At 43.5% G+C, this 26,964-nt stretch overlaps 2 protein-coding genes across 2 annotated transcripts in view; both read right to left on the bottom strand.

The window, feature by feature from the left end:
* Nucleotides 1-26,964, bottom strand: part of LOC120994402 (oocyte zinc finger protein XlCOF6-like) — a 177,948-nt gene that overhangs the window by 72,377 nt on the left and 78,607 nt on the right. The window lies entirely within an intron of this gene.
* LOC120994457 (oocyte zinc finger protein XlCOF22-like) lies at nucleotides 1,614-25,370 on the bottom strand. Its single transcript, XM_040423032.1, has 4 exons — nucleotides 25,100-25,370; nucleotides 6,218-7,357; nucleotides 2,966-3,105; nucleotides 1,614-1,829 (listed from the first exon to the last, which is right to left on the bottom strand). Exons 1-4 carry the CDS (start codon nucleotides 25,368-25,370, stop codon nucleotides 1,614-1,616), a joined length of 1,767 nt encoding a protein of 588 aa, XP_040278966.1.

The raw sequence follows: 26,964 nt of genomic DNA, 5'->3' as shown, positions 1-26,964 counted from the left end.
TATGGGGAGGGTGGCAACCGCATGAGGTGTCAACATAGTGGTCAGACACAGATTGGTGAGGTGACAACTGCATGAGGAGTCAACACAGTGGCCCAATTACAGAGTGGTGAGGTGGCAACCACATGATGAGTCAACATAGTAGTCAGTCACAGAGTGGTGAGGGTGGGAACAGCATGAGGAGTCAACACAGTGGTCAGTCACAGAGTGGTGAGGTGGCAACCACATGAGGAGTCAACATAGTGGCCCAGTTACAGAGTGGTGAGGTGGCAACAGCATGAGGAGTCAACATAGTGGTCATTCACAGAGTGGTGAGGTGGCAGCCACATGAGAAGTCAACACAGTAGCCTAGTCACAGAGTGGGGAGGTGGAGGACAACAGCAGTGGCAGTAACAGCACAAGATGGTGGGTGGCAGTAGGAGAACAAGGCAGCAGGTGTGTGGCATCAGTTGGGTGGCAGCATCAGAATAGTGGCTGAAGTAGGTGGCCAGAAGAAAAGAGTCTCTTTTCACAAAGTTTGGGTGTGGCACTGAGAAGTATCTAGTCTTTACAAAAGGTTAGTCTCTTAACATTTTGTGTAGAAAGGCGAGTTCTTTTTGGGGTAACTATGCCCCCCGTCACACTAAACACCCGCTCTGATTCCATACTACTGGCCAGGCAAGAAAGCTTGTCTTGGGCAAACTCGGCCAGTTGCGACCACAAATCAAGTTTGGCTGCCCAGTAGTCCAAGGGATCTTGGATGTGGGGTGGCAGGATGCAGTCTAAGTATGCCACCACCTGCTGGTTCAGATTCTGCTCCATATCTTGCTGCTGCTGATGAATGGTTTCTTCACTCATCGCCCTCTAGCTCCTCCTGCTCCTCTCCTGTCACTTATGCAGAAAAACCACCCATTTCTGTATACATTGCTTGTTTGTGAATGTCCTAATCCTGCTTCTCCTCCTCCTTCAGTTCACCCCCTACAGGGCTTAGGTGGCCGTGAGATGTAGGTGCCACGTCTCCTGTCCCCTGGCCAGCCAGATTTAGCAGCATCTGCTCGAGGACAGAAAGGAGTGAAAGAAATAGTTCATCCCATAGTCCTGGCGACTGACAAATAAAGTGTCCTCCTCAAATGGCTTGAGCAAACAACAGGTGTCACGCATGATGTGCCACTGGCTAATGTCGACGTTACACAGGGGAGTGCTCCTGTCCGCCTGCATCTTCAAGAAATTGTTTATGGCCTGCCACTGCTAATATAGTCGGTCCAACATGTGGAGGGTGGAGATCCAACAGGTGGAAACGTCACATATTAGGGAATCTTGGGAAACATTATTCTGTGTAAGAGTGGCTGAAGTGCATTCACAGTTTCCTGGCCATTTTCAGAATGTCTTGCATATGGATGGAAGACTTCAGGAACCACCTTACAAACAGATTAAAGACGTACTTATGCCTTTTGATCAAAATGTACACTAATGCCTCATTTAGCATGTAGAATAGAGGTGGTACACATGCGCTATTTAGTGCTGTCTCCTGCAGAAATGCAGGGATGAGATCATAGCATTAGCAGTGGATGTGCGATTCATTTCTTCTTTTCTCCCATTATCTAGATTAAAGACGTATGCCACGCAGGGCGCATGGCTCAGCCCTCGTTAATCAGCGCCAACTCAATGTTCTTCCCGTTGTCGGTGAACATGGCTACCATTTTCACTTGGCAAGGAAACAGCCAGGATTCGATTTCTTGATGGAGTGTAACAGCGTTCACACAGGCAAACGAGGTGCATAACACCGTGACACCGGCGTGCTCTGCAAAGGTGGCATGCTGTAGGAGCACTACAAATTGTGCTTGCAGTGGAGGCTGAGGACAAGGTGGAGGATGAAGAGGCAGAGGAGGACATTGGCGCAGGACTTACAGCTTGAGAACGTGGAGGCGGAAGTGCAGTCACCTTGTCAAGTTGCTGGTGTGGCTGGGCAGGAACGACATTTACCCAGTGGGCTGTAAAGCTCCACACTTCTGCACTGCTGTGAACTTTAGCAGACACCAACAGGCTCAAGGACTGGCCCACCTTCTGTTTAACATACGTGTGCAGGGCTGGTACATTACTTTTTGGAAAAGTAATAATGACTTAGGACTTTCAACCTTAGCTTGGCACAAGCCATCAGTTCTCTGAAAGGTGCAGAGTCCACCACATGGAAAGGGAGGGACTGTAGTACCAGCAACTTGGCCAGGAGCACATTCAGCTTCTGCGCCTTTGGATGAGTGCATGCATACTGTTGTCTTTTTTAAATTGCCCCAATGATCGATTGCTGACAAAATGAGTGATAAGGAGTAGAAGGAGGATCAGGAGCATCAGGACCAGTAGATGATAGGAAGGAAACACAGCTTCCTTCTGCTGAGGTGGTGGAGCCTTGACTGCTGGAGAATGAGTGCGGGCCATTGGGTGATGCAGCAGTTGCTGCGTCAGGCTGTACCACTACATTAGCGCCACTGTTTTACCAGGCCACTTCATGCTGATGCTGCATGTGTTGACACAGGGCTATGATGCCAACATTGGCACCCTGGCCACGCTTCACCTTCTGCCCACAGATAATACAAATAGCCATGCTGACATCACCCGGCGGCTTGATGAAAAATTCCCACGCCGCCGAGTATGGCATTTTCCCTCCACCATTTTGTGCTGACTGTCTGCTACCGCTGCCTTTGTGAACCCATGCACCACCACTTATTTCCAGACAGGTAGGCTCCTGTATAGCAGTTGGTCTCCCCTGGGCACGTTTGGCTCCAGATCTCACACTGTTGCCAGCTTGCTGACTCCTGACCACGCTACCACCCTGCTGTCTCAGAGGTTGCCTCACACACAAGCTGGCACCCTTTTCTCCTAATGATCATGAAGCCACCTCTTTACCCGGCTACCATGTGCAATCAGCTATATCATAATCCACTACTCTCTGCACATCATTGATGTCACCCTCACCAGTCTCAGGGCCACGTACCTGACCACTCGCAACATCATTGTTGCTACTTGCCAGCCTACTGGGGGAAGCAGTGGATCTCTCTTCCACATCTTGGCTGGGCAGTAGCTGCTGACTTACCTCTAGAAGCTTGTCCTCCCTGAAAAGTGGAGCCGAGCCGACTCGAGCAGAAGTAACAAAAAATGAAAGCGGCAGGTTCAGGACAGGTAGGGGCAGAGAGCTTGTTTCTGGGCCATGCCATCTAAGTATGGTGTAATAGGAACCCATCGACTCCTGGATGGGGGTGTCTGATGTCAATTGCGATAAAGTTGAAAACCAAGTCAACCAATCATGGACAGCTGGGTTGTGGGTCAAAACACGTCCGCTGGATGACTCTGACAGCTCTGGCCTGTCCCTGAGACTGCTGCTACCATTCTCCCTTCTTGTGCTGCTACTTTTGCCAGCTCCAGCAATATTTTGACCACTGCCCGTTCCCTTAGAAGGCCCTGTCACCTGTCATAGATGACAGGTCTAGTCGTAGATCCATGCAGCTTTTCACAATCCTTCATCTGAGGCCGATAACTAGATCTTCTCAGAGGGTGCCCTATCATGCCACTGCTCCTGTCTGCCTGCCTAACACCATTTTGTGTGCTGTACAGTTACTGCCACCATCATGCCACTGCCTGCCTTCCACCCATCATGTTCTGTGACATATAGCTGCTGCCACCACTATGCCACTGTCTGCCTTTCTACTATCATATTGCTGCTGATAATCCCCCTATTACCACCCCCCTAAACAGCTGGACACACATCTTCTGCCTTGTCTGACCCCAGCAATTTTGCAAATTCCTTCATAGGCCCTATCAGATAATTTATAAAAGCTTTACTTTTACAAACTAACTCAGCCAGAAGTTTTCCAGGGTAACCTGTTCAGTCATTTATTCTGTAACGGTCTTCCATTTTAATATTTTCCTTTCTGCGGATTCTTTATATACTTTTGCTCCGCTTCTGACACTGCTCCCATCAACTCACATTTAACTATTCTTACTCTACAATTAAATGAATTATCGAATAATTATTAAAAAATGAAAATTGGACTTATCACAATACAAGATAATCTCTAAGGACTCGTTCACACGAACGTGTGAAGGCTGTGCCCGTGCTGTGGACCTCAAATTGCGGTCCGCAATGCACGGGCACCGTCCGTGGGGCAGGCGATTGTGGATCGCAGACCCATTCACTTGAATGGGTCCGCAATCCTTCCGTTCAGCAAAAAAAATAGAGCAAGTTCTATCTTTTTGCGGTGCAGAATCACTGAACGGAACCCCAGAAAGCACTCTGTAGTGCTTCCATAGTGTTCCATTCCGTTCCGCATCTCCGGATTTGCGGACCCATTGAAATGAATGAGTCCGCATCCGTGATGCGGAATGGCCATGGAACGCTGCCCGTGTATTGCGGATCCACAAATGCGGTCCACAATATGGAAACGAGCATCACAAGTTTGTGTGAATGAGCCCTAAAAAAGATAAAACCAGCCTGTAGATCATGTGGATCCAATGATGTTCCTATTCATTTCTTCAATTGCTCTTGTAGATTTATTTCAAGCTGGCAGCTCAGGTGCATGTCCTTTTTCACAGAGCATGTCCTTTCTGCTGCAGCTCTCGTCCTGTCCATGTTATTCCTGCCGGCACCTGTGATGGCTTCTAACCATGGAAAGGGCTGGTGACCGATGAAGGATATAAGTGAGCATGTGCGTCCTCCTCAGTAATGTCACTTAGGTGGATAGAGAAATAAGGAAAACAACAAACAGCAGGTGGCGCTATACAGGTACATTTTATTAAATAACTCAGCGGCTATATTACATTATAATTACATGCTAATACAAGAGAGTTGATTCCACCCTGATGGAAGATGGAACAACCAGACAAGGAGCATAACTCCAGCACACACCAAGGCTGATGTACAACTGACTCCTGACCTTAAGCCACAGGTATAAGAAGCACCTAGTGACCACACCCAGCAAGGTAGTTTACCCTTACTGCACCAGACAGGGGAAGGCTACAACTTAAAGGGAGTCTGTCACCACATTTCAGCATATTAGACCGATCAAATAGGGTTATATGATCCACCCAGAACTTAAAAACGGTACCTTTGTTGTAGAAAACGGACTTTTCTTTTAGCCGAAAATGAACTTATAAGGTTATGTTAATGAGCCCTGTCAAGTGCCCAGGGCGGTCTCTCAATCCTCGGAGCCCCAGGCAGCACCTCCTAAACGGCTCATAACCCCGCCCTCCGTGCGCCTCTGCCCGCCCGTTTACTCCCCTCCCCAGTCCTTTTCCACTGCGGCTGTGCGGTCCAAATCGTAGCGGGCGCATGGGCAATCGATGCCCGCTCCTGGCAGGGCATCGCGATACCTACTGCGCATGCGCCCGCTATGATTTGGACCGCACAGCCGCAGTGGAAAAGGACAGGGGAGGGGAGTAAACGGGCGGGCAGAGGCGCACGGAGGGCGGGGTTATGAACCGTTTAGGAGGTGCTGCCTGGGGCTCCGAGGATTGAGAGACCGCCCTGGGCACTTGAGAGGGCTCATTAACATAACCTTATAAGTTCATTTTCGGCTAAAAGAAAAGTCCGTTTTCTACAACAAAGGTACCGTTTTTAAGTTCTGGGTGGATCATATAACCCTATTTGATCGGTCTAATATGCTGAAATGTGGTGACAGACTCCCTTTAAAGGGGAAGTGCACACAAGAGCCACAACGTTGCACCCGGCAACAGCATGCGTGGCAACCATGTCACGGCGCACACAGCAAAGGCCATGACATGTATAGAGTGGGCCCGCTGCAGAGGTCCACTCCATATATCCCCTCAGGCATTATGACGTACAGTTACGTCATATTGCGTGAAGGTGTTAAAAGCCCGGACAACCCCTTTAATTTGCAGCCAAGGCATTTCCCACATTTTGTATATTAAATAGGCTTCTCTCCTGTGTGACTTCTCAGGTGTATCCCAAAACTTGATTTCTCAGTAAAACACTTTCCACATTCAGTGCATGAAAATGGTTTCTCTCCTGTATGAATTCTCAGATGTGCATCAAGACTTTCTTTCCGAGTAAAACATTTCTCACATACAGGACATGGAAATGGTTTCTCTCTTGTATGAATTGTCTGATGTCTTTTATAAGTTGCTTTATCAGCAAAACATTTCTCACATTCAGGACATGAATATGGTTTCTCTCCTGTGTGAGTTCTCAGATGTGTATTAAGATGTCCTTTCTGATTAAAATATTTATCACATTCAGAACATGAATATGGCTTCTCTCCTGTGTGAGCTCTCAGATGTGTATTAAGATATGCTTTCTGATTAAAACCTTTCCCACATTCAGGACATAAATATGGCTTCTCTCCTGTGTGAGCTCTCAGATGTGCATTAAGATATGCTTTTCGATTAAAACATTTCCCACATTCAGGGCATGAAAATGGCTTCTCCCCTGTGTGAGTTCTCTGATGTATCTCAAAACTTGATTTATCACTAAAACACTTCCCACATTCAGAACATGCATATGGCTTCTCTCCTGTGTGAGCTCTCAGATGTGCATTAAGAAATACTTTCCGATTAAAACATTTCCCACATTCAGGGCATGAAAATGGCTTCTCCCCTGTGTGAGTTCTCTGATGTATCACAAAACTTGATTTATCTCTAAAACACTTCCCACATTCAGAACATGCATATGGCTTCTCTCCTGTGTGAGCTCTCAGATGTGCATTAAGATATGATTTCCGATTAAAACATTTCCCACATTCAGGGCATGAAAATGTCTTCTCTCCTGTGTGAGTTCTCTGATGTATCTCAAAACTTGATTTATCCCTAAAACACTTCCCACATTCAGAACATGAAAATGGCTTCTCTCCTGTGTGAATTCTCAGATGAGTCTCAAGATTATGTTTACGTTTAAATGACATCCTACATTCAGGACATGAAAATGGCTTTGCTCCTGTGGAAATTCTTTGATGTTTCACAAATCTTGATTTCTCATTGAAATATTTGCCACATTCAGGACATGAAAATGGCTTCACTCCTGTGTGAATTCTCTGATGCAACCCAAGACTTGAATTCTTACTTAAATACTTCCCACATTCTGAACATGAATATGTCTTCTCTCCTGTGAAATTTCTCTGATTTTCAGCAACACTTGATATCACATTGAAAGTTTTCTCTCTTTCAGAACATAAAAATAACCATTCATCTTTCTGAATTTCTTTGTGCACAGAAAGATTAGCATTATTTTCAAAATCTTTCCCATATTCAGAATTTACAGACATCTCACCCAGATTATGTCCAGTTCTATTAATGCTAATTTGTGATTGAGTAGCTTCTATTTCATAAAAAGGAGATAGAATTAGATGACCTTGGGAGCCTTTTATGCAGTCTTCACCTGGAGAAAGAAAAATGTTATAAGATAAAAGGTTCTCTTTTTCCGAATTACACACAAACAGTTAAAATATAAAATGTAATTAAAATGCAGATAAAAATGTACCAATGTTATAAATACTAACTGCTAATAAGACATGAAATGCATTGAATAAAATAAATCTGTCACCAAATTTACTCTGCAACAATTTCCAAAAATTTTTAATAGCAGTTTCACTGATTGATTAGTGATTGCATAACGCAATAGTGTTGAGCAAATCAAAGCTGACGAAGTGGAATTCAATCCGAATTTCAGGAAAAATTTGATTCAAAGCATCGCCGAATTTCCTAATGTTTCATGGTAAAGAATCCATTTTCCCTGAAATGGTGATAAAAATAAAATAACTCATACTTACCTCATCCATTTGAGTGCGAAGAGGCCGCCGCAGCCATACTACATGAAGATCCTATGTGACATCTCGTCATCACAAGCCGCACAAAATTTTGCACTAGATCTTCAAGCAAGATGGTCACAGCAGCCTCTTTGCAATCAAATGGATGAGGTACCATAAGTACAATTTTTTTTTTTTTTAAGTGAGTAACTTCTTAAAGGACTTAATATTGATCTCCATGTCACAATGAACAATGAACACAGAATCTGAGGGGGTTCAATGATGGGGGGGGGATGGGCGGCAAAGTAATACATTACAAAGCAAATGTTTTGTATCTTTTGTATAATTTTGCGAAGCAAATTACATTTTTGAGAACTTCGCTCATCTCTATATATAACTATAGAAATTAATTTCATGTACCAGTTTCATAAATTTACATTTATCTATATTAACCCCTTCAAAACCAAGCCAGTTTGTACCATAAGGACCGGGCCACATTTTGCAAATCTGACATGTTTATGTAGTAATAACTCAGTGGCCTTCAAGAATAAAGGACTGCTTTTACAACATAGCATTGGTGAGTGCCGCCCGATTCATTTTCTTTTTTTCTATGGATTTTGTCGCTTCTATGAGGGCTTGAGCACCACTATATTGTTTTTTGATGACGTGGACATACGGTGGATGATTTGAGGTGTCAAGTTGTTAGCCCAGCAGCTGTCCTGCCGGTTTCTTTGTTTTTGTGAATAACTCTGGAATGCTTTCACAAGAAATTCTGAGATTGTTTTCTTGTGACATATTGTACTTCATGTTACTGGTAAATTTGAATCAACATTTTTTTGACCTTTATTTATAAAAAAAATATCTAATTTACAGAAAAATTAGAAAAATTCATAATTATTCAAAATTTTAATTTCTTTGCTTTCAATAGGGATAGTGATACCTCATAAAATAAAATTACATATCATTCCCAATATGACTAGTTTATGTTGGCATCCTTTGTAAATTACCGTATTTTTCGCTTTATAAGACGCACCTGATGATAAGACGCACCTAGGTTTTTGAGGAGGAAAATAAGAAAAAATATATTTTGAACCAAAATATAGTGGATGACACTGTTATGGGGGATTTGTGGATGACACACTTATGGGGGATCTGTGGATGACACTGTTATGGGAGGATCTGTGGATGCCACTGTCATGGGGGGGTCTGTGGATGACACTTATGTGATTATAACACTGATCATCCTAAAGAATACACTGATGTACTGTAGGTACTGTACATTGGTGTATTCTCAAGGATGAGGGGAGTTATAGTCAGATTAAATATAAACACTATCCAGGGACTGTTCTGTTTTGGCATGTGTTTAAATTAAATATGACTATAACCCCCCTCATCCATAGGAATCCACTCATATACTGCAGTACATGGGTGGATTCCTATGGATGAGGAGGGTTATAGTCATATTTAATATAAACACATGCCAATTACAGAACAGTCCCTGGACAGTGTTTATATTAAATACTATAACCCCCCTCATCCACTCATACACTGCAGTACATGGGGGGTATATGAGCAGAGAGCAGCAGGGCTGGCTTGCAAAATAACAGAGGCGCTGGAGCGCACAGTGTGACAGGCATCCAGCACAGAGACGAGAAGACCGGGACCCTGGAGCTCAGGTTAGTGCCGGGGTCCCCCGGCAGCAGCTGGAGGAGGGGACAGGGGGGAGAAGATTATACTTACTGGAGCTGCAGGCTCCGGTCCCGGGTGCGCACCAGACGCGCAGGCTGAAGGAGGGGACAGGAGGAAAAATTTTCACTTACAGGAGCTGAGTACTCCGGTGCCAGGTGCGCACCAGACGTGCAGGCTGGAGGAGGGGACAGGGGGAAAACACTTTTACTTACTGGAGCTGCGGGCTCCGGTCCCGGGTGCTGGCGGCAGTGGAGCATAATAAGTGAAGCCACCAGCCTGCCCATCCCTGGTGCTGTCTTGTTAAGGAAGCGCGGGCTGGCGGCAGAAGCCTTCAGTGAAGCCGCCAGCCCACCCAACAGTTTAATGGCCACCTCATTTGCATCGCATTCGTTTTATAAGACGCAGTGACTTTTTCCCTCCACTTTGGAGGGGAAAAAAGTGTGTCTTATAAAACGAAAAATATGGTACATTCTTTTTTTTTAGGACATTAGAAGGCATTGTATTTTAAAAGCAATTTTGAAATTTTTTAAGAAAATTTCCAAACCCACTTTTTTAAGTACTAATTCAGTTATGAACTCCTCTTGTGGGTCTTACATAATAGAAACCATCTACGAATTACCCCATTTTAGAACCTACTCCCCTCAAATTATTCAAAACTGATTTTACAAACTTTGTTAACCCTTTAGATGTTATATAAGAATTAAAGGAAAATAGAGGTGAAATTTCCATTCCATTTCCATTCTTATCCATTTTTTCCTGTAAGACATCAAGGGTTAACAGCCATACAAAACTTAATATTTATTTTCCTGATTTGGCAGTTTATAGAAACACCCCATATGTGGTCATAAACTTAGGCTCAAAAGGAAGGAGTGCCATATGGTTTTTGAAGGGCAGATTTTGCTCACAGTTTTTTTGTCACATTTGAAGACTCCCTGATGCACCCCTACAGTAGAATCTCCCAAAATGTGACCCCATTTAAATTTTTTTATGGAGTTCTCCTGACAGAATAAAGCAGGTATTGTTTTTATAAAGGCAGGTTGATACAGATGCGACAATACCAAATATGTGCATTTTTATTTTTGTTTCAGTTTTACGTAATATGTTTTTGTGTCTTCATTTTAGAAATCCAATTTTTATCGTCTGTGCGTTTATGTAGGAGAGCATTTTTTCTTGAAAGTAATGATGGTCTGATTGATACTATATTGGGGTATATATGTCTTTTTGATTGCTTGGAATTATACTTATTGTGATGTAAGGTGACAAAAAAATTGCATTTTTTTTTTTTTTAAACCTCTTAAGGACACAGGGAGTACAGGTACGCCCTGATGTCCTGGTACTTAAGGACACAGGGCGTACCTGTACGTCCTGTGTAGTTCCGATCACTGCGGCGCGGCGGGCAGTAATCGGAACTGGGTGCCCGCTCAGACCTGCGGTTTGTTGCGTTTCCCGGTTATTCGGGTATCTGGGGACCCAATAACAGGATGGTGATCGTTGGTGTGATAATACATCACCAATCACCATCCTGTGATCCTGAGAGGTTATGGTGACATCACCTCTCAGGATTGGCTCTGATTGGCGGCAGGGGCGGGCGGACAGTTCAAATTATTGAAGCTTTCCTCTCCTCCTTCCTTCAGTGTTTGGGAGCCGAGGAGAGAGGAGCGCTGCATCGGATCTCCAGAGACAGCACCCCCTTCTGACCCTCCACAGTGCTATCTGGCACTAAAAGGTTTTTAGGGAAAGGTTAGGGACAGGTTAGGTTAGGCAGGGATATTCAGGAAAAGTTTAGTTAAAAAAAAAAAAAATGTTTTTTGTTGCATCACACTAAATCGGGTGTCTGGGGTCCACAGCACAGCTGTGTGACCATAGACCCCCCCAGGGGTGCTGCAGCTTGCCCCCCTGCCCCCCCACAACTTTTTTTTAGGGCGCAAGCAGTTTTTTGTTAGCGTCCGGCCACTGTTAGCGCATCGCACACCCCACCGCTCATTAGCTTCGGACGGCTGATCAGCGAGTTAGAATTTTTGTAAAAAAAAAATTCTCATTTTTTTGCCCTTTTTTTATTTAGTTTTTTTTTTTTCTGTTAGGTTTAGGGTAAGTACGTGAACACCCGTGCCCCCACACACACGCACACCAAATAAAGATTTCCACACCAGCATGCACACACACACTCCCCTATGGCCCGCCAGATGTTCTCGGCCCAGCTTGCCTCCAACTCCGAGAGTCCCAGTGAGGACGAGGATGACCCCCCCTTTCTTTTTGTCATCCGCGTCCTCCTCCTCATCTAGCGATGATGATGAGCCCCCAAGGTTGGAGGCGCCTCCAGGCGGAGCAAGGGGACCGCCATGCTAGGGACCCTGTGGCCCACACTAGTACAAGCAGCTCTGGGGCTCATACTAGTTTTCTGGCCCACCAGATAAGTCCACCTGAGCCCACTACCAGTGAACTTGTCTGGTGTACCCCAGAGCATTTTGAGCCTGCAATTCCTGATTTTGTTGGCCAACCAGGAATCCAGATTCGCACAGTGGGCTTGAATATGACTATTTTAGTCTTTTTTTCAGTGACCACTTTGTGAACCTGATGGTGTAGCAAGCGAACCTGTTCGCCCAACAGTTCATTGCTCAACACCCGGGCTCCTTTTTGGCTAGGGCCGGTGGCTGGACTCCGGTCAGTGCAGCCAAGATGAGGACGTTTTGGGGCCTCGTGCTGCACATAGGCCTAGTCAAAAAACCTAGTGTCAGGCATTACTGGAGTGGGGACGTCCTCTACCAGACCCCACTTTACAGTACGGCCATGACACGTACCCGGTTTGAGGTCATCCGGAAATGCCTGCATTATGCAGCTAATGCAGCATGTCATCCCCAAAATGATCCTGCCTATGACCGCCTGTACAAAATCAGGCCGTCATCGATCACTTTGGGGCCAAATTTTTGGAGGCCTATGTACCTGGAAGGGAGGTCGCTGTTGAGGAGTCTCTCATTGCTTTCAAGGGGAGACTCATTTTCCGCCAGCATGTTCCCTCTAAGCGGGCGAGGTATGGCGTGAAGCTGTACAAACTTTGTGAGAGTACCTCAGGGTAAACTTACAAGTTTCGTGTGTACGAGGGGCGAGATTCCCGTATTGAACCCCCAGAATGTCCCCCCACTCTGGGTGTTAGCGGGAAACTTGTGTGGGACCTTATGCTCCCACTGCTAGATAAGGGTTACCACCTGTACGTGGATAACTTTTATACTAGTATCCCCTTGTTCCAGTCTCTCCCTGCCAGATTCACGTCCGCTTATGGGACCGTGCGGAAAAATCAACACAGCCTCCCTTCCCACCCCCTCCAGGTACCTATCCCCAGGGGTGCGACATATGCACTTACCAGTAGAAACCTGTTGCTGGTCAGATATAAGGGCAAGAGGGATGTCCTTGTACTGTCCACAATTATCGGTAACGGCATAACCCCTGTCCGAGTTACCACGGCAACGGTCCTCAAGCCCAATTGTATCGTCGACTACAATCGGTATATGGCAGAAGTTGATCTCTCTGATCAAGTCCTCAAGCCATATAACACCATGCGCAAAAACCGGGCATGGCACAAAAAAGTTGCAGTCTACTTGGTACAGGTTGCCTTGTACAACTTTTTTGTGCTGTCCCAGAGTGCTGGCAACACAGGGAAATTCCTTCAGTTCTATGAGGCAGTCCTCAAGGCCCTGATCTTTTCTGACTGGGAAAGAGCAGGCCGGAGTACCTCGGGAACTGAAGGCGCCCGGATCGTCCCTGGCCAACACTTTCCAGGTGTGGTCCCCCATACTGGAAAGAAGAGACGGACCCAAAAAAAGTGCAGAGTGTGTCACAGGAGGGGGATACGGAAGGACACACCACTCAGTGTGACACATGTCCCGATCATCCGGGACTCTGCATTAACGGTTGCTTCAGGGGGTACCACACTTCCATGGAGTGCTAAATTTATAATCCCCTTCCCCGATTTTAATTCCATTTAGTCACTGACAATCGGAAAAAAATATTATTTAGTAAAACTAAAATAAATTAAAATTAGTTATCGCCGCATCCGTAAGAATGTGCTCTATAAAAATATCCCATGATTTAACCCCTCAGATGAACACTGTCAAAAAAATAAAAACGGTGCCAAAACAGCAATTTTTTGGCAAATCTTCCATTTTAATTTGTTTTTTTCTTAGATGGGGTCACTTTTATGGAGTTTCTACTCTAGGGGTGCATCGGGGGGGCTTCAAATGGGACATGGTGTAAATAAACCAGTCCAGCAAAATCTGCCTTACAAAAACCACACGGCGCACCTTTCCCTCTATGCCCTATCGTGTGCCCATACAGTAATTTACGGCCATATATCGGGTGTTTCTGCAAACTACAGAATCAGGGCAATAAATATAGCGTTTTGTTTGGCTGTTAACCCTTGCTTTGTAACTGGAAAAAATTGATTAAAATGGAAAATCTGCCCAAAAATTTTAATTCTGAAATTTTATCTCCATTTGCCATTAACTCTTGTGGAACACCTAAAGGGTTAACGACATTTGTAAAATCAGTTTTGAATACCTCGAGGGGTGTAGTTTTTAGAATGTGGTGGTTTCTATTATGTAAGCCTCACAAAGTGACTTTAGACCTGAACTGGTCCTTAAAAAGTGGGTTTTTGAAAATTTCAGAAAATTTTCTAGATTTGCTTCTAAACTTCTATGCCTTGTAACATCTTCCAAAATTAAAATGTAATTCCCAAAATGATCCAAACATGAAATAGACATTTGGGGAATGTAAAGTAATAACTATTTTTGTAGGTATTACTATGTCTTATAGAAGTAGAGAAATTGAAACTTGGAAATTAGCAAATTTTTCCAAATGTTTGGCAAATTTGGTATTTTTTTTATAAATAATAAAAAAATAATTTACTCCATTTTACCAGTGTCATGAAGTACAATATGTGACGAAAAAAAAACAATTTCAGAATAGCATGGATAAGTCAAAGCGTTTTAAAGTTATCACCACATAAAGTGACACTGGTCAGATTTGCAAAAAATGGCCTGGTCCTTAAGGTGAAATATGTCCGTGTCCTTAAGGGGTTGAGGTATTCACCTGGGGTGGTAGATTGTGACATTTTTATAGAGCCGATACCTAATATGTCTGTTTTTTATTTTATTTTTATTATTTTTTTTTATTAAAAAACACTTTTTTCACTTTTTATATTTGTCCCACTGTGGGACTTCACCTTTTCGGGGTTTCATCCCTGTTTCAGTACAGTACAATCCATTCCGTATTGAACTGCATTTAACTGTCAACATCTTACACAGTAAGACTCTGATACTTGCCTAGGAGACCCAGCCTGGGGGCTGGATCTACTGGGCTTCCGTAACTGGCAGGCAACAATGGCAACCATCAGCCCCCTGTCACCACAGCGTGGGGGGCCGATGGAGTCAGAGGGAGCCCCCTCCCTCTGTAAAGCCCGCACGAGTCAAGGTCAGTGCGGACTGCGGCATATTAAAGGGTTAATACGCAGGCATCGCTGTCAGTAACAGCTGGGCCAATGCTGCTGATCGGACAGGAACAGCTCCTGCACCCGCCCAATCACATCACGCACATGTACATGCAGATGTGGGAAAAACCGCATTCTTTCACGTACATGTACATGATAATGTGGTAAGGGGTTAAACTTCATAAACAATTTTTTCTGCTTAATACTCCTGCTTCCCAAATGCCTAACACAAAACTCCAGCAGAACAACGATGACATCCACCTCAGTGGTAGCAGCCTTTGGGGGAAAATTTCTGCACTGTGGAATTCTTAAAAAAAAATATATATATATATATATATATATATATATATATATATTTACACATACACTCACCTAAAGAATTATATTAGGAACACCTGTTCTATTTCTCATTAATGCAATTATCTAGTCAATCAATCACATGGCAGTTGCTTCAATGCATTTAGGGGTGTGCTCCTGATCAAGACAATCTCCTGAACTCCAAACTGAATGTCAGAATGGGAAAGAAAGGTGATTTAAGCAATTTTGAGCGTGGCATGGTTGTTGGTGCCAGACGGGCCGGTCTGAGTATTTCACAATCTGCTCAGTTACTGGGATTTTCACGCACAACCATTTCTAGGGTTTACAAAGAATGGTGTGAAAAGGGAAAAACCTCCAGTATGCGGCAGTCCTGTGGGCAAAAATGCCTTGTGGATGCTAGAGGTCAGAGGAGAATGGGCCGACTGATTCAAGCTGATAGAAGAGCAACGTTGACTGAAATAAACACTCGTTACAACCGAGGTATGCAGCAAAGCATTTGTGAAGCCACAACACGCACAACCTTGAGGCGGATGGGCTACAACAGCAGAAGACCCCACCGGGTACCACTCATCTCCACTACAAATAGGAAAAAGAGGCTACAATTTGCACGAGCTCACCAAAATTGGACTGTTGAAGACTGGAAAAATGTTGCCTGGTCTGATGAGTCTCGATTTCTGTTAAGACATTCAAATGGTAGAGTCCGAATTTGGCGTAAACAGAATGAGAACATGTATCCATCATCTGATGGCTACTTCCAGCAGGATAATGCACCATGTCACAAAGCTCGAATCATTTCAAATTGGTTTCTTGAACATGACAATGAGTTCACTGTACTAAAATGGCCCCCACAGTCACCAGATCTCAACCCAATAGAGCATCTTTGGGATGTGGTGGAACGGGAGCTTCGTGCCCTGGATGTGCATCCCTCAAATCTCCATCAACTGCAAGATGCTATCCTATCAATATGGGCCAACATTTCTAAAGAATGCTATCAGCACCTTGTAGAGCGGTGGTGTAAAAATCTGGAGTAACATTTCTGGACAAGAGCGTTAGGTTTAAAGATGAGCCAAATTGATCAAACAATGTATGACAATTGAGATGTTTGGTGCAAAGTAGTTCAACACCGACACAGAAAACTGACTTCAGATATTTCCATCATGAAATATAATATATAAAGTCTCAGTTGAACAGGACAGCTATGGTCACATGATCAAGTAGATAAGGCAGCATTGAGCCAGACGTTGTTATAAATCAGTTGTATCTCTCTTCTGGTTCCCCTTCTGTAAGGGACATAGATTTCTGTATTGCAGGTTTATGATAGTTGTGGAAGCAAAGCCAAAGGGACTACAAAACTTGTTGAGGGCAGTTAATGGGCCCAACCTAAGGGGGTTCTCTGGTAAGTAATAAAATAACATTATTGTACAGAAATATTACTTTACTATAAAAACATCAAACATTTCGTTATTTATAATGGCTTGTCTTCTCTACAGGGCAATCATCAGTCTAGAATAAAAATACCACAATCCTATAAGTACAAAGAAAACCAGTCCTAATCACACAGCAGGATGGGTTATTTCAGAACATGAATCTATAGATCTGCCCGAGGGCTATTCGGACCCCTAGAACATCTCTCAGGCATAAACACACCAAAACAAGCAGACAGGCAGGGCAAGGTCCATAATGAATCAGGACATGACAGTAAGCTGGACCAGCAGGTAAGGGTTAATTGGTAGGTAATACCACTGGACCAAGTACACCGGTTTGACTTGGGGTCAAACCCAGAGGACGGAAACTCAGTGAGCCCCGTTCTTCATAGAGCCCCTGATGGTGGGGATTAACTTAGCCGAGAGCTCACTGGTTGCACCTGCAGGATGGTCCCGATGCACTTGGCCACTTACAAGCCGAGACAGATGTTGGTGCAAGCACCAACAGTCCAGACACACAAACAGGAACCCAAACAAACTCAGGACACTGTTCAGACAAGACATAACAGGAACCAGAAAACAAGACAGATGCCTGGATCCAATGCAGAACGGATGCATTGTGGTCACAGGCAAAGCTGCACAGACCGGCAGACAGGCAGATGACTGGACTCCATGCGGAATGGATGCATGGCGGTCACAGGCAGAACTGGATACATATTCTAGATGTTCTTCCTCTAGAGAACCCAGGAGCCTTCTCCATGAAGGCAAAGACCTAGATAAGCAGATGCCTGCTCCCAATGCAGATTAAATCCATGGGCAAACAGACAGAGCTGCACACAAGACAAAGTACCAGACTAGCAGATGCCTGTTCTCCATGCAGTGTAAGTCCATGGGCGAACAGACAGAGCTGCACACAAGACATGGAACCGGACAAGGTGAACTTGATGTCTCAGTAGGTGACTACATGGACAGGGAAGATGGAAGAGCCCCAGGTTAGGTGCATGGCACCTGCACCCAGCAAATCTGGAGACAGACTGACCTCCAGGTCCATAGCTAACAGGAATATATAGCACATAGTGACCACAGCCAGACCAAGACATTTACCCCACAAGAACCAGACATCAGGGAGGGGAGAAAGAACAGTATGCACACAGGCTGCCGTACCTACCCATGGGAAGCAGCCTACACGGTATCCACCATAGCTAGTATGCCAGAGCAACCAATGTGAGGAAACATGGCAACCCGTGTCACAGTGAGCCACACCATGACACTACCATTATAAATAATGAGGGGAATCTGGTAATGCATTTATAATAAAGTAATATTTCTATTGTCTTATTCATTTTATTTAATTAATTGTGGGAGATGAGGAGTTACAGATTGGTGCATGGATCCCAACAGCCCCTAGAGACTGGCACATGGACCCAGGTGGAGAAGTGAGGCTTTGACACATATTTCTTATGGTAAAATCACTAGAATCTGTTTTCTGATTGACATTGTTTCTGTACGGCATTTTATACATATTTTAATATTGGATTGGTCTAGTGCCTGGAATATGATGGAATCTAAATGAATTAATAATAATAATAATCACCATGATGCTCTTTTAACCATTTGCTTTTCTCCTCATTTTAATATAGTTCCAAACTAGAAGATTGTCCTCCAGTCGCTCATTTTAAATAATAATGAATTTATTCAAGTCATAAGGACACAAAAAACCTTCAAAAGACATTCTGGACGGCTTTATGACACTTCTAAGCTTGTGTGTAATAGATGACTTTGGGGTGATATTTACTATATTCTGTACTGACTGCTTTCTGTATAGAGACCGTTATTATATTACTATGTACAGATATCTATAGAGGTGCTGGAAATAAAAGTATCTACGGTGAAAATAACGTATTGACAAATCAGACACCAATTAAAGATTCCCCCTGTCAGTAATCTTCTTTCCTCCTATTATTGATGCTTTGGAGCGGTCCAGTGATGGCAGTCAGGATCGGTGATTGTCCGTGTTCCCGGCACAGTTACACGTATGTACTATCACATGTATGGACACTGCGTGTACAATTACTTACACACTACAGTGCGGACAATCACCAGTCACTGCTGCCATCACTGAACCTCCAGGAAAGAGTTATTCCCATTGTAAGAATTTCCTCCCTCTTACTGGGTCTGAGTCTAAGGTTCAGGGCAAGAAATTAAATACAAGAAGAAGTGTAGAAAATGTGGATTGTAAAAGGTGGAAAATCAGTGTCCAGTTATGATGGGAATTATATGGAGATCTACATGGAGACATACACAAGAGACATTACAGAGACGCATTGTCCTTATACACAGCACAGATTACAATATTTTATAATTCCTTCCACTTACAGTCAGTTCAGTGACACTTACCAGACATGGACCCTCCACACACTCAGGACTTGATCTCCAGTCAGTGTCTTCTCTTCAGCAAGTCAGTGATCCAAGTCAATTCCCTTGGTGAATTCTAGCTTTCTGAGCCATGTTTGGGTCTTTTATACCCCTTTGGTGTCTATAGCTATCTGCCACTCCTCCTCCCCCCAGGAGACGCACAGTTCCACCTTCATAATCAGTGAAACTTACGATCATCAGATCTGGCTTTCCTCATTACAATATACATTGGAAAGAATAATGGAGCCTTCTCCTCATCAATCAGTTTAGCATTTTCTGGCCTCCTGAGATGGTCCTTCATTTACACATTGTATTTGCAGGGTAGAGACCTATTGTCCACACTCCTATTTAGCATCTGTGAGAGATTCCTGGGATACTCCGAGACCTTTTCATGTGAGAATCAGTGTAAACAATGAGCATTTTACATCCTGATGAGATACATTCCATCCAGATCTATAACCACATGACTCTCCATCCATAATTCACATATATGAAAGTCTCCATTTAAGGATGACCAAAGATCCTATTCTTCACCACCTTATGCGGATCACGGACCTATTGAAGTTAATATGTCCACACTGTGCACAAGGACGTTATAAAGGTTTTGTGGATCGGTGGTTTGCGGACCGAAAAACTGATACGGTCGTGTGCATGGGGCCTCAGAGGGAAATACCTATGTGACAACTTTACATGAGTATTTGTTACATATGTACATTGTTAATACGGTTAAAAAAAAAAGACATAACTCCATCAAGATTATCAAAGGGATAGGTGGGGACGCGTGAGATTCAGATTTCTACATGTTTTCATAAGCATTAATGTTTTTTACTTTTAAGAATTCGTCTAAACCCTTTTTGAAACTGTCCACTGTTCCTGCTGTGACCACGTCCTGAGGAAGTCTATTCCACAGATTCACAGTTCTCACAGTAAAGAAGCTTTGACGCTTCTGGAGACTGAACTTCTTCTTCTTCAGTCGGAGGCAGTGCCCTCTTGTCTTTTGAGCACATTTTACATGAAACAGCTTTTCGCCATATTTTTTGTATGGCCCATTATATACTTGTATAGGTTAATCATGTTCCCCCTTAGACGTCTCTTCTCAAGACTAAATAAATTCAATTCTTTTAATCTTTCTTCGTAACCAAGACCCTCCATGTCCCTTATCATTTTAGTCGCCCTCTGTACTTTTTCCCGCTGCAGTGCGTCCTTTCTATGGACTGGTGCCCAGAACTGGACTGCATATTCCAGATGAGGCCGCACCAACGCTTTGTAAAGTGGTAATATCACATCCCTGCCCCGCGAGTTCATGCCTCATGTTTAATGCATGACAATATCCTGGTGACCTTAGAAGCAGCTGATTGACATTGTATGCTACAGGAATATTTAAGACTAGAACCTTCAGAATCGCAGGTGCATAACCATGAAGCAAACATGATTATAAAAAAAAAAATGGCTGCACACCATTATACATACAAACAATAGAGCTAAGAAATGGGGATCATTCTAAATAAAAGTGGTATAATACCTACTATGAAGGAGTCAATGGAAGCTCTTAGCGCACATATTTTTTTTAAATAAATATATATTTTTATTTTCCAAATCATGATATTAATACATAAAACAGTAATAATCACAACGGTATGCCTAGCATGGCAATCATAAACATCTTTACAAAAAGAAGAATTCTATACAACACCCTCACGACAATTAATAATAACTATATCCACCCCCCCCCCCCCATTGGCTGCCGTCCACTCCATTCATCAATGTGTAAAATAATATTAATTATGTCTATGTAGATGTGCGTGCAATTCTCCGTTTCCTTTCAATGTCCTCATAAACTCTAATTCTCTGAAGATATGAACCCCACTCCCTTGTTGAGGGCGGGGAGACAGAGCCCCAATACTTTATCAATATAGCTTTAGCGACCATCAATCCCCGCATCCAAATCCGTCTGACCTGGGCCGGGACTTCCACTTCTGACCCACATTCTCCAAAGAGCACTATCAAAACCCCCGGGTTATAATTCATTGAGCTCTCCCTTTGTAGGGTAACGAAAACCTCATCCCAATAACTTCTTATTTTGCTGCAGCTCCAAAGCAAGTGGACATAGTCCGCATTAATATATCCACATTTGGAGCAGCAGCAATCCCGATCTTTATTTTGGGGAAATTTTCCTTGGATTTTAGGCGTATAGTAAAGTCTGTGGAGGATCTTAAATTGGATTAACCTGTGCGCACTGGAAACTGACGCCTTTCTCATATTCCTATAAATAGTAGACCACTGTAGTGGGGGGCAATTCAGCTCTTGCTCCCACTTATTTGTGCTTTTGAAAGGTGTTACAGTTGCCAGTGCAATTCGGAGTTTTGCATAAAGTCTGGATAACTTCACTTTTTCATACTTCTGAGCGTCACAAAAATCAAAAAATATATTCTCTCGTGGACAGAAGAGGCCTCTATTCCTAGAGGCTTCAAATATATGTTTCAAACGTGAATACATAAATAAATCTAATGGTGAACTATCAGTAAAACCAAATTCCAAAAGTGATTTAAACTGACCAATATAAAAAAGGTCAGACACCCTGTTGATACCATTACGTACCCAATAACCAAAATCTGTAATTTTGAAGAACTCCTCCAGCTCCCTGTTCTCCCACAGAGGGGTGAAACCAAACGGACCGGAAGATTTAAGGATCTTCTTCAGTCTGTTCCAAACCCTCTGCAGTGAGCACGGGATCAACAAGGACCTCCTCATTCCCATAAACCCATTCTCCAAACATACAAAAATATTATCAACTGGACTATCAAAAAGCTTTGTCAAATATTGTGAAAGTAAACTCTTCTCGGAACAGCAACAACGCTGAATCTGTGCACACAAATAATAACCTTGAAAAAAGGGTAATGACAGCCCACCATCTGCCTCCGACAACCATAGATATCTCTGCTTTATGCGAACCCTCTTCCTTCCCCAAATTAAATCATTGATCATAGCCTCTAACCTATGAAAGAAAATATCATCTATCCAAATGGGGGAGGCACACAACGGAAATAAAACTATAGGGAGGATAATCATTTTAATCAGAGCTATTCGATCCGTCTGTGCCAGTCTCAGCTTCCGCCAAGCGCAGATTTTGTCCCTAACTTTATTCAGAACCGGGGCCAGATTAAGATCGTAAAACCTATTTATAGGGAGCCCAATCTTAACCCCCAAATAATCTAGAGTGTCATTGGGGACCAAAACACGAACTCGCCTCCCCTCGTCTACAGCTTTCCGGTTTAGCGGGAGGAGCGATGATTTTGACCAGTTGATTCTATAGCCTGATAGTTTACCATAATCTTCTATTACCTCTATGACATACGGGAGAATTTTCCACCCCTGGTCCAGGAACAGAATCACGTCATCGGCATATAGACTTATTTTATCGCCCGCTCCCACTACTCCAAAACCGTCTATACGGCTATCTAAGCGAATCCGAGAAGCCAATGGTTCAATAAAGAGAGCGAAGAGGAGAGGAGACAGGGGGCAACCCTGTCGCATCCCTCTCTGCATCGTAACGGGGGAAGATCTAATACCATTGACACTAATACATGCAACAGGATGTGCATATAGCATTTGAGTCATTTCCAAAAAGGGATTCCCAATGCCAAAATGGGACATTGTAGCCCACAAAAAAGGCCACTCCATCCTGTCAAACGCCTTTGCGGCGTCTAAAGACAGAATGGAGTGGTCTATACTACCCCCAACAGACAGATTCAAATAAACCCTATATAGACTCATCTGTATTTGCCGTCCCGGAATAAAGCCCGTCTGATTGGGGTGTACCAAACCCGCTATAACCCTCTTTAGACGATTAGACAGAATTTTGGGGAAAATCTTATAATCCGTATTCAGGAGTGATATGGGTCTATATGACCCCATATCACACGGATCCTTGTCCTTTTTCAAGACCAAAATAATCACTGCTTCCCCAAATGATGGAGGTAAAGCACAGCATACGCGAGATTCATTCAGGACTAAAAGCAGGATCGGCAAAAGTGCGCTAGCGTGATACCTATAAAGATCAAACGGCAATCCATCTGATCCAGGGGCTGATTTATATTTTAGAGAGGAAAGAGTCGCCTGGAGTTCCTCTAACAGAATGGGGGAGTCCAAGCGCTCTCTATCTTGAGAACATAACTGGGGGAGCTCTAATTTTTGAAGATATTGATCCATAACGGTGCGACTAATCATAGACTCAGATTTATAGAGGGTAGAGTAATATCTCGCAAATTCCTCCCTTATCTCCTCTGCAGAGTTCACCCCAGCACCCTGTAGGTTCCTAATTTCTCTTATACTGGTAGACTCCCTCTGGTTGGCCACCAAGCGAGCCAGAAACCTGCCCGTTTTACCAGATTCGCAGAAACGATTCTGGCCCTGAAATAGGAGCTTATGTTGTGCTTTTTTATAAAGGAGCGTCTTAAGCTGTAAATTGGCCTCTTTTAACTGTTTAATAGATTGTTCCGTATAGGAGTCAATTAGTGCGGCGCGTAAACTCCTTATTAAGTCTGTCAATTGTTGTTCCCTGCGCCGTACTTCCGTTCTGAACCTATTAATTTTACTAAAGTATAAGCCCCTTATATGAGCCTTCAAAGCGTCCCACACATAGTGAATATGTGCCGATCCTACATTAAGGTCCCAAAAATCCCAATTATCTTGGTCTATTTGGGATTGCTCCCCTATCACATCAAACCAGTGCGGGTTCAGTTTAAAAGTTCTACCTATATTTGGAGCCTCCTTAAACACAACAAGAACTGGGGAGTGATCCGAGATTCCGTGGGGTTCATATCTCATTCTCAGGACTCGACCGCACAGATCACGACTTGCGAACGCCAGATCTATATGGGACATTGACCCGAATGACTGGCTAAAACATGAAAAGATTTTTTTATTGCCATATAGGTGGCGCCAGATATCGACCAGCGCCAGCTCCTGGCATACAGCAGTCAAGGGGGATCCCGCGCGGCCGCGCCCGGAGCACGACGAGAACCGGTCCAACTCAGGATTAGGTACTGCATTAAAGTCACCTGCCACTAAAAGCGCACATTGATTTTTTGTATATATATATTGAACCAGCAGTGCAAACACCGTTGCATTAAATGGTGGGGGGGATATAAATAAAAGCCAATATGACCTCCTGTCCTTTCCAATACCCATGGAGAAATACAAATCTACCCTCTTTATCAATCAAATTATCTAGCGGTTGATACTCCATCCCATGATGAATATATACGCTAATCCCTCTTGCATAAGAAGAGTAGCAAGCGTGGTACTCAAGAGAAGCCCATTTCCTTTTCAGTGTGTAAATCCTATCTGCTGTAGCGTGGGTCTCCAGTAGTACCACAATCGCCGGCAGGTGGCGAACTACAAGGTCAAACACCACCGTCCTCTTCACCCTGTCTCCCAGCCCTCTCACATTCCAAAATAGAATGTTACACGGCATATCCTATGAAAGAAAAAAGCCCCCTTCCTTAACGGAGAAGCACGCATATCTACACAGCAAACGACGGCAGCCAATCCCTCCCTTAAACCCACCCCCAAAAACCCCCCCTATCTGGTTGACAGGGCATCTCACAATACCCATCAACCTCTTTCCTTCCACCAAACCTCCCCCCCGCCACCTCCCCTCATTAACCTCCCCCCTCACCCACCTTCCGCACCGTTCATAGACCCTTTAAATCCAACCATTGCGCCACTTCCGTCTGTGTGGAAAAAAAAACGCACCGAGTCATTATATACCACTCTCAGTTTAGCGGGATATAGCATTGAATAGTTAATCTTAGCTGCAATCAATCTTTTTTTCACTTCAAAGAAGGATCTTCTTTTATTTTGGGTTTCTCGCGAAAAATCAGGAAAGATTGATATCAGATTACCATTAAATTGTATGTCTGCTACTACTCTTTTGCGTCTAAAGACCCAGTCCCGATCCTTTGAGCAAACAAATTTTGCCAGGATAGCTCTAGGAGGGGCCCCTGGAGGAGGTTTTTTAAAGGGGATTCTATGGGCTCTTTCCACACAGAAGGTAGACACATCATAGTCTGGTCCCAGACTCTCTACCAGCCATTTCTGAATGAAATTCGACGAGTTATCCTGTTCTGCCCCTTCTGGGAACCCTACTAGCCGCAGGTTATATCTACGAGATCTGTCCTCCAGCTCTACCACTTTCCTTCTTAACCAAGAGCGGTCTTCATCTACCTCTTCTAGTCTGTTCTTTAATTGACCATTCTCCGCGGTGACAGAGTTGACTGCAGATTCCAATTCCTTCACTTTTAGTCTCAACTTCGCCATTTCATCTCTTATTATGGTGACATCTCCTTGAACTACTGCAAGGGAAGAAGTCAGCTCTGCCACCGAGGTATTAGTAGCATTTACTACTCCCAGTATATCCTGGAGTTTTTTATTAATACTATCAAAACCTTCACTATGGGAGGAGCTGGCCTTTGATAAACCCCGTTCTAACTGATCCATATTTTCTAATCCAGACTCAGTCTGGGCGGCAGACCTATGTACCCCTCCTCTAGTTTTAGGTGGTGGTGACTTCAAAAATTTATCTAAGCGCACATATTTGATCAAACGTGTGTCGGGCCCATCCACCAGGCGTCAAGGTGGCTTCCGCAGATGGGTCATTGTATGATGTAATTTAATCTACCATCCACAAGGACACCCAAATCCTTCTCTATAAGTGACTCTCCCAGTGTTATATCACCTAGGACATATGAAGCACAGAGATTATTACTACCAAGATGCATAACTTTACATTTGTCCTCATTGAACCTCATTTGTCAAGTTGATGCCCAATCACTCAAAGTGTTCAAGTCAGCTTGTAGTGTGTGGACATCTTCCATAGACTGTACAGTTCTACACAGCTTATTGTCATCTGCAAAAATAGATATGATGCTAATAATCCTGTCCTCAATTATCATTAATAAATAAATAAAATAATAAAGAGCCCAGCACTGATTCTTGGAGTACACCACTTATAACCTGGGACCATTCTGAATAGGAATTAGTGACCACAGCTCTCTGGACACGGTCTTTCAGCCAGTTTTCAATCCAATTACAAACTATACTTTCCAAGCCAATAGACCTTACTTTACTTATTAAGCGTTTATGAAGGACAGTATCAAAAGTCTTTGCAAAATCCAGAAACACTACATCCACAGCCGCCCCTCTCTCCAAGCTACTACTCGCCTCCTCATAAAAACAAAATCAGGTTAGTCTGACAACTTCTGTCCTTGGTAAACACATGTTTGTTATCACTTATAATATTATTTATAGTCACATACTCTTGTATATAGTCCCTTAAGAGTCCTTCAAACATTTTTCCCACAACAGAAGTTAAACTAAATAGTCTATAATTACCTGTGGAGGACCTTGATCCTTTTTTGAATATGGGCACCACGTTTGGCTTGCGCCAATCACTTGGCATTGTACCAGTCCCTAGAGAATCCTTAAAAATTATAAACAGGGGCATGGCAATGACTGAACTGAGCTCTTTAAGCACTCTTGGGAGTACTCCATCTGGACCCGGAGCTTTGTTCACATTTACCCTATTTAACTTCTCTTGAACAATATATCTACAGTTAGCCAATTGAGTATATCACTGCATGTACTAACAGCCCTGACACCACAGATATCAGCTCCCTTTGCTTCTTTTGAATATACAGAGCTAAAAAAAACTATTTAGGAACTCTGCCTTTTCCATATCCTCAGTGACTACCCCCCCTTCACCATTATTTATGGGACCTACCTGCTCAGACATAGGTTTTTTAGCATTTATATATTTAAAAAACTTTTTGGGATTTGTTTTGCTTTCTTTTGCTACCTGCTGTTCGTTTTGTATCTTTGATAATCTTATCGCCTTTTTGCAGATTTTATTAAG

The sequence above is a fragment of the Bufo bufo genome, chromosome 3, assembly GCF_905171765.1.
Source record: "Bufo bufo chromosome 3, aBufBuf1.1, whole genome shotgun sequence".
Taxonomy (NCBI): domain Eukaryota; kingdom Metazoa; phylum Chordata; class Amphibia; order Anura; family Bufonidae; genus Bufo; species Bufo bufo.
Note: the sequence above shows the minus strand (reverse complement) of the source record. Positions and strands in the feature narration are given on the sequence as shown.

Bases quoted from the DNA above. Each gene is read 5' to 3' on its own strand.
- LOC120994457 (XM_040423032.1), bottom strand. From the start codon at position 25,370: ATGGCGAAGTTGAGACTAAAAGTGAAGGAATTGGAATCTGCAGTCAAC. The intron at 7,358-25,099 runs GTGTGGAAAGAG...TTCTTTCTCCAG, and splicing joins CTATGATGTGTCTACCTTCT to GTGAAGACTGCATAAAAGGC. The intron at 3,106-6,217 runs GTGATAAATATT...CTTCTGCTCGAG, and splicing joins GCCATATTCATGTTCTGAAT to TCGGCTCGGCTCCACTTTTC.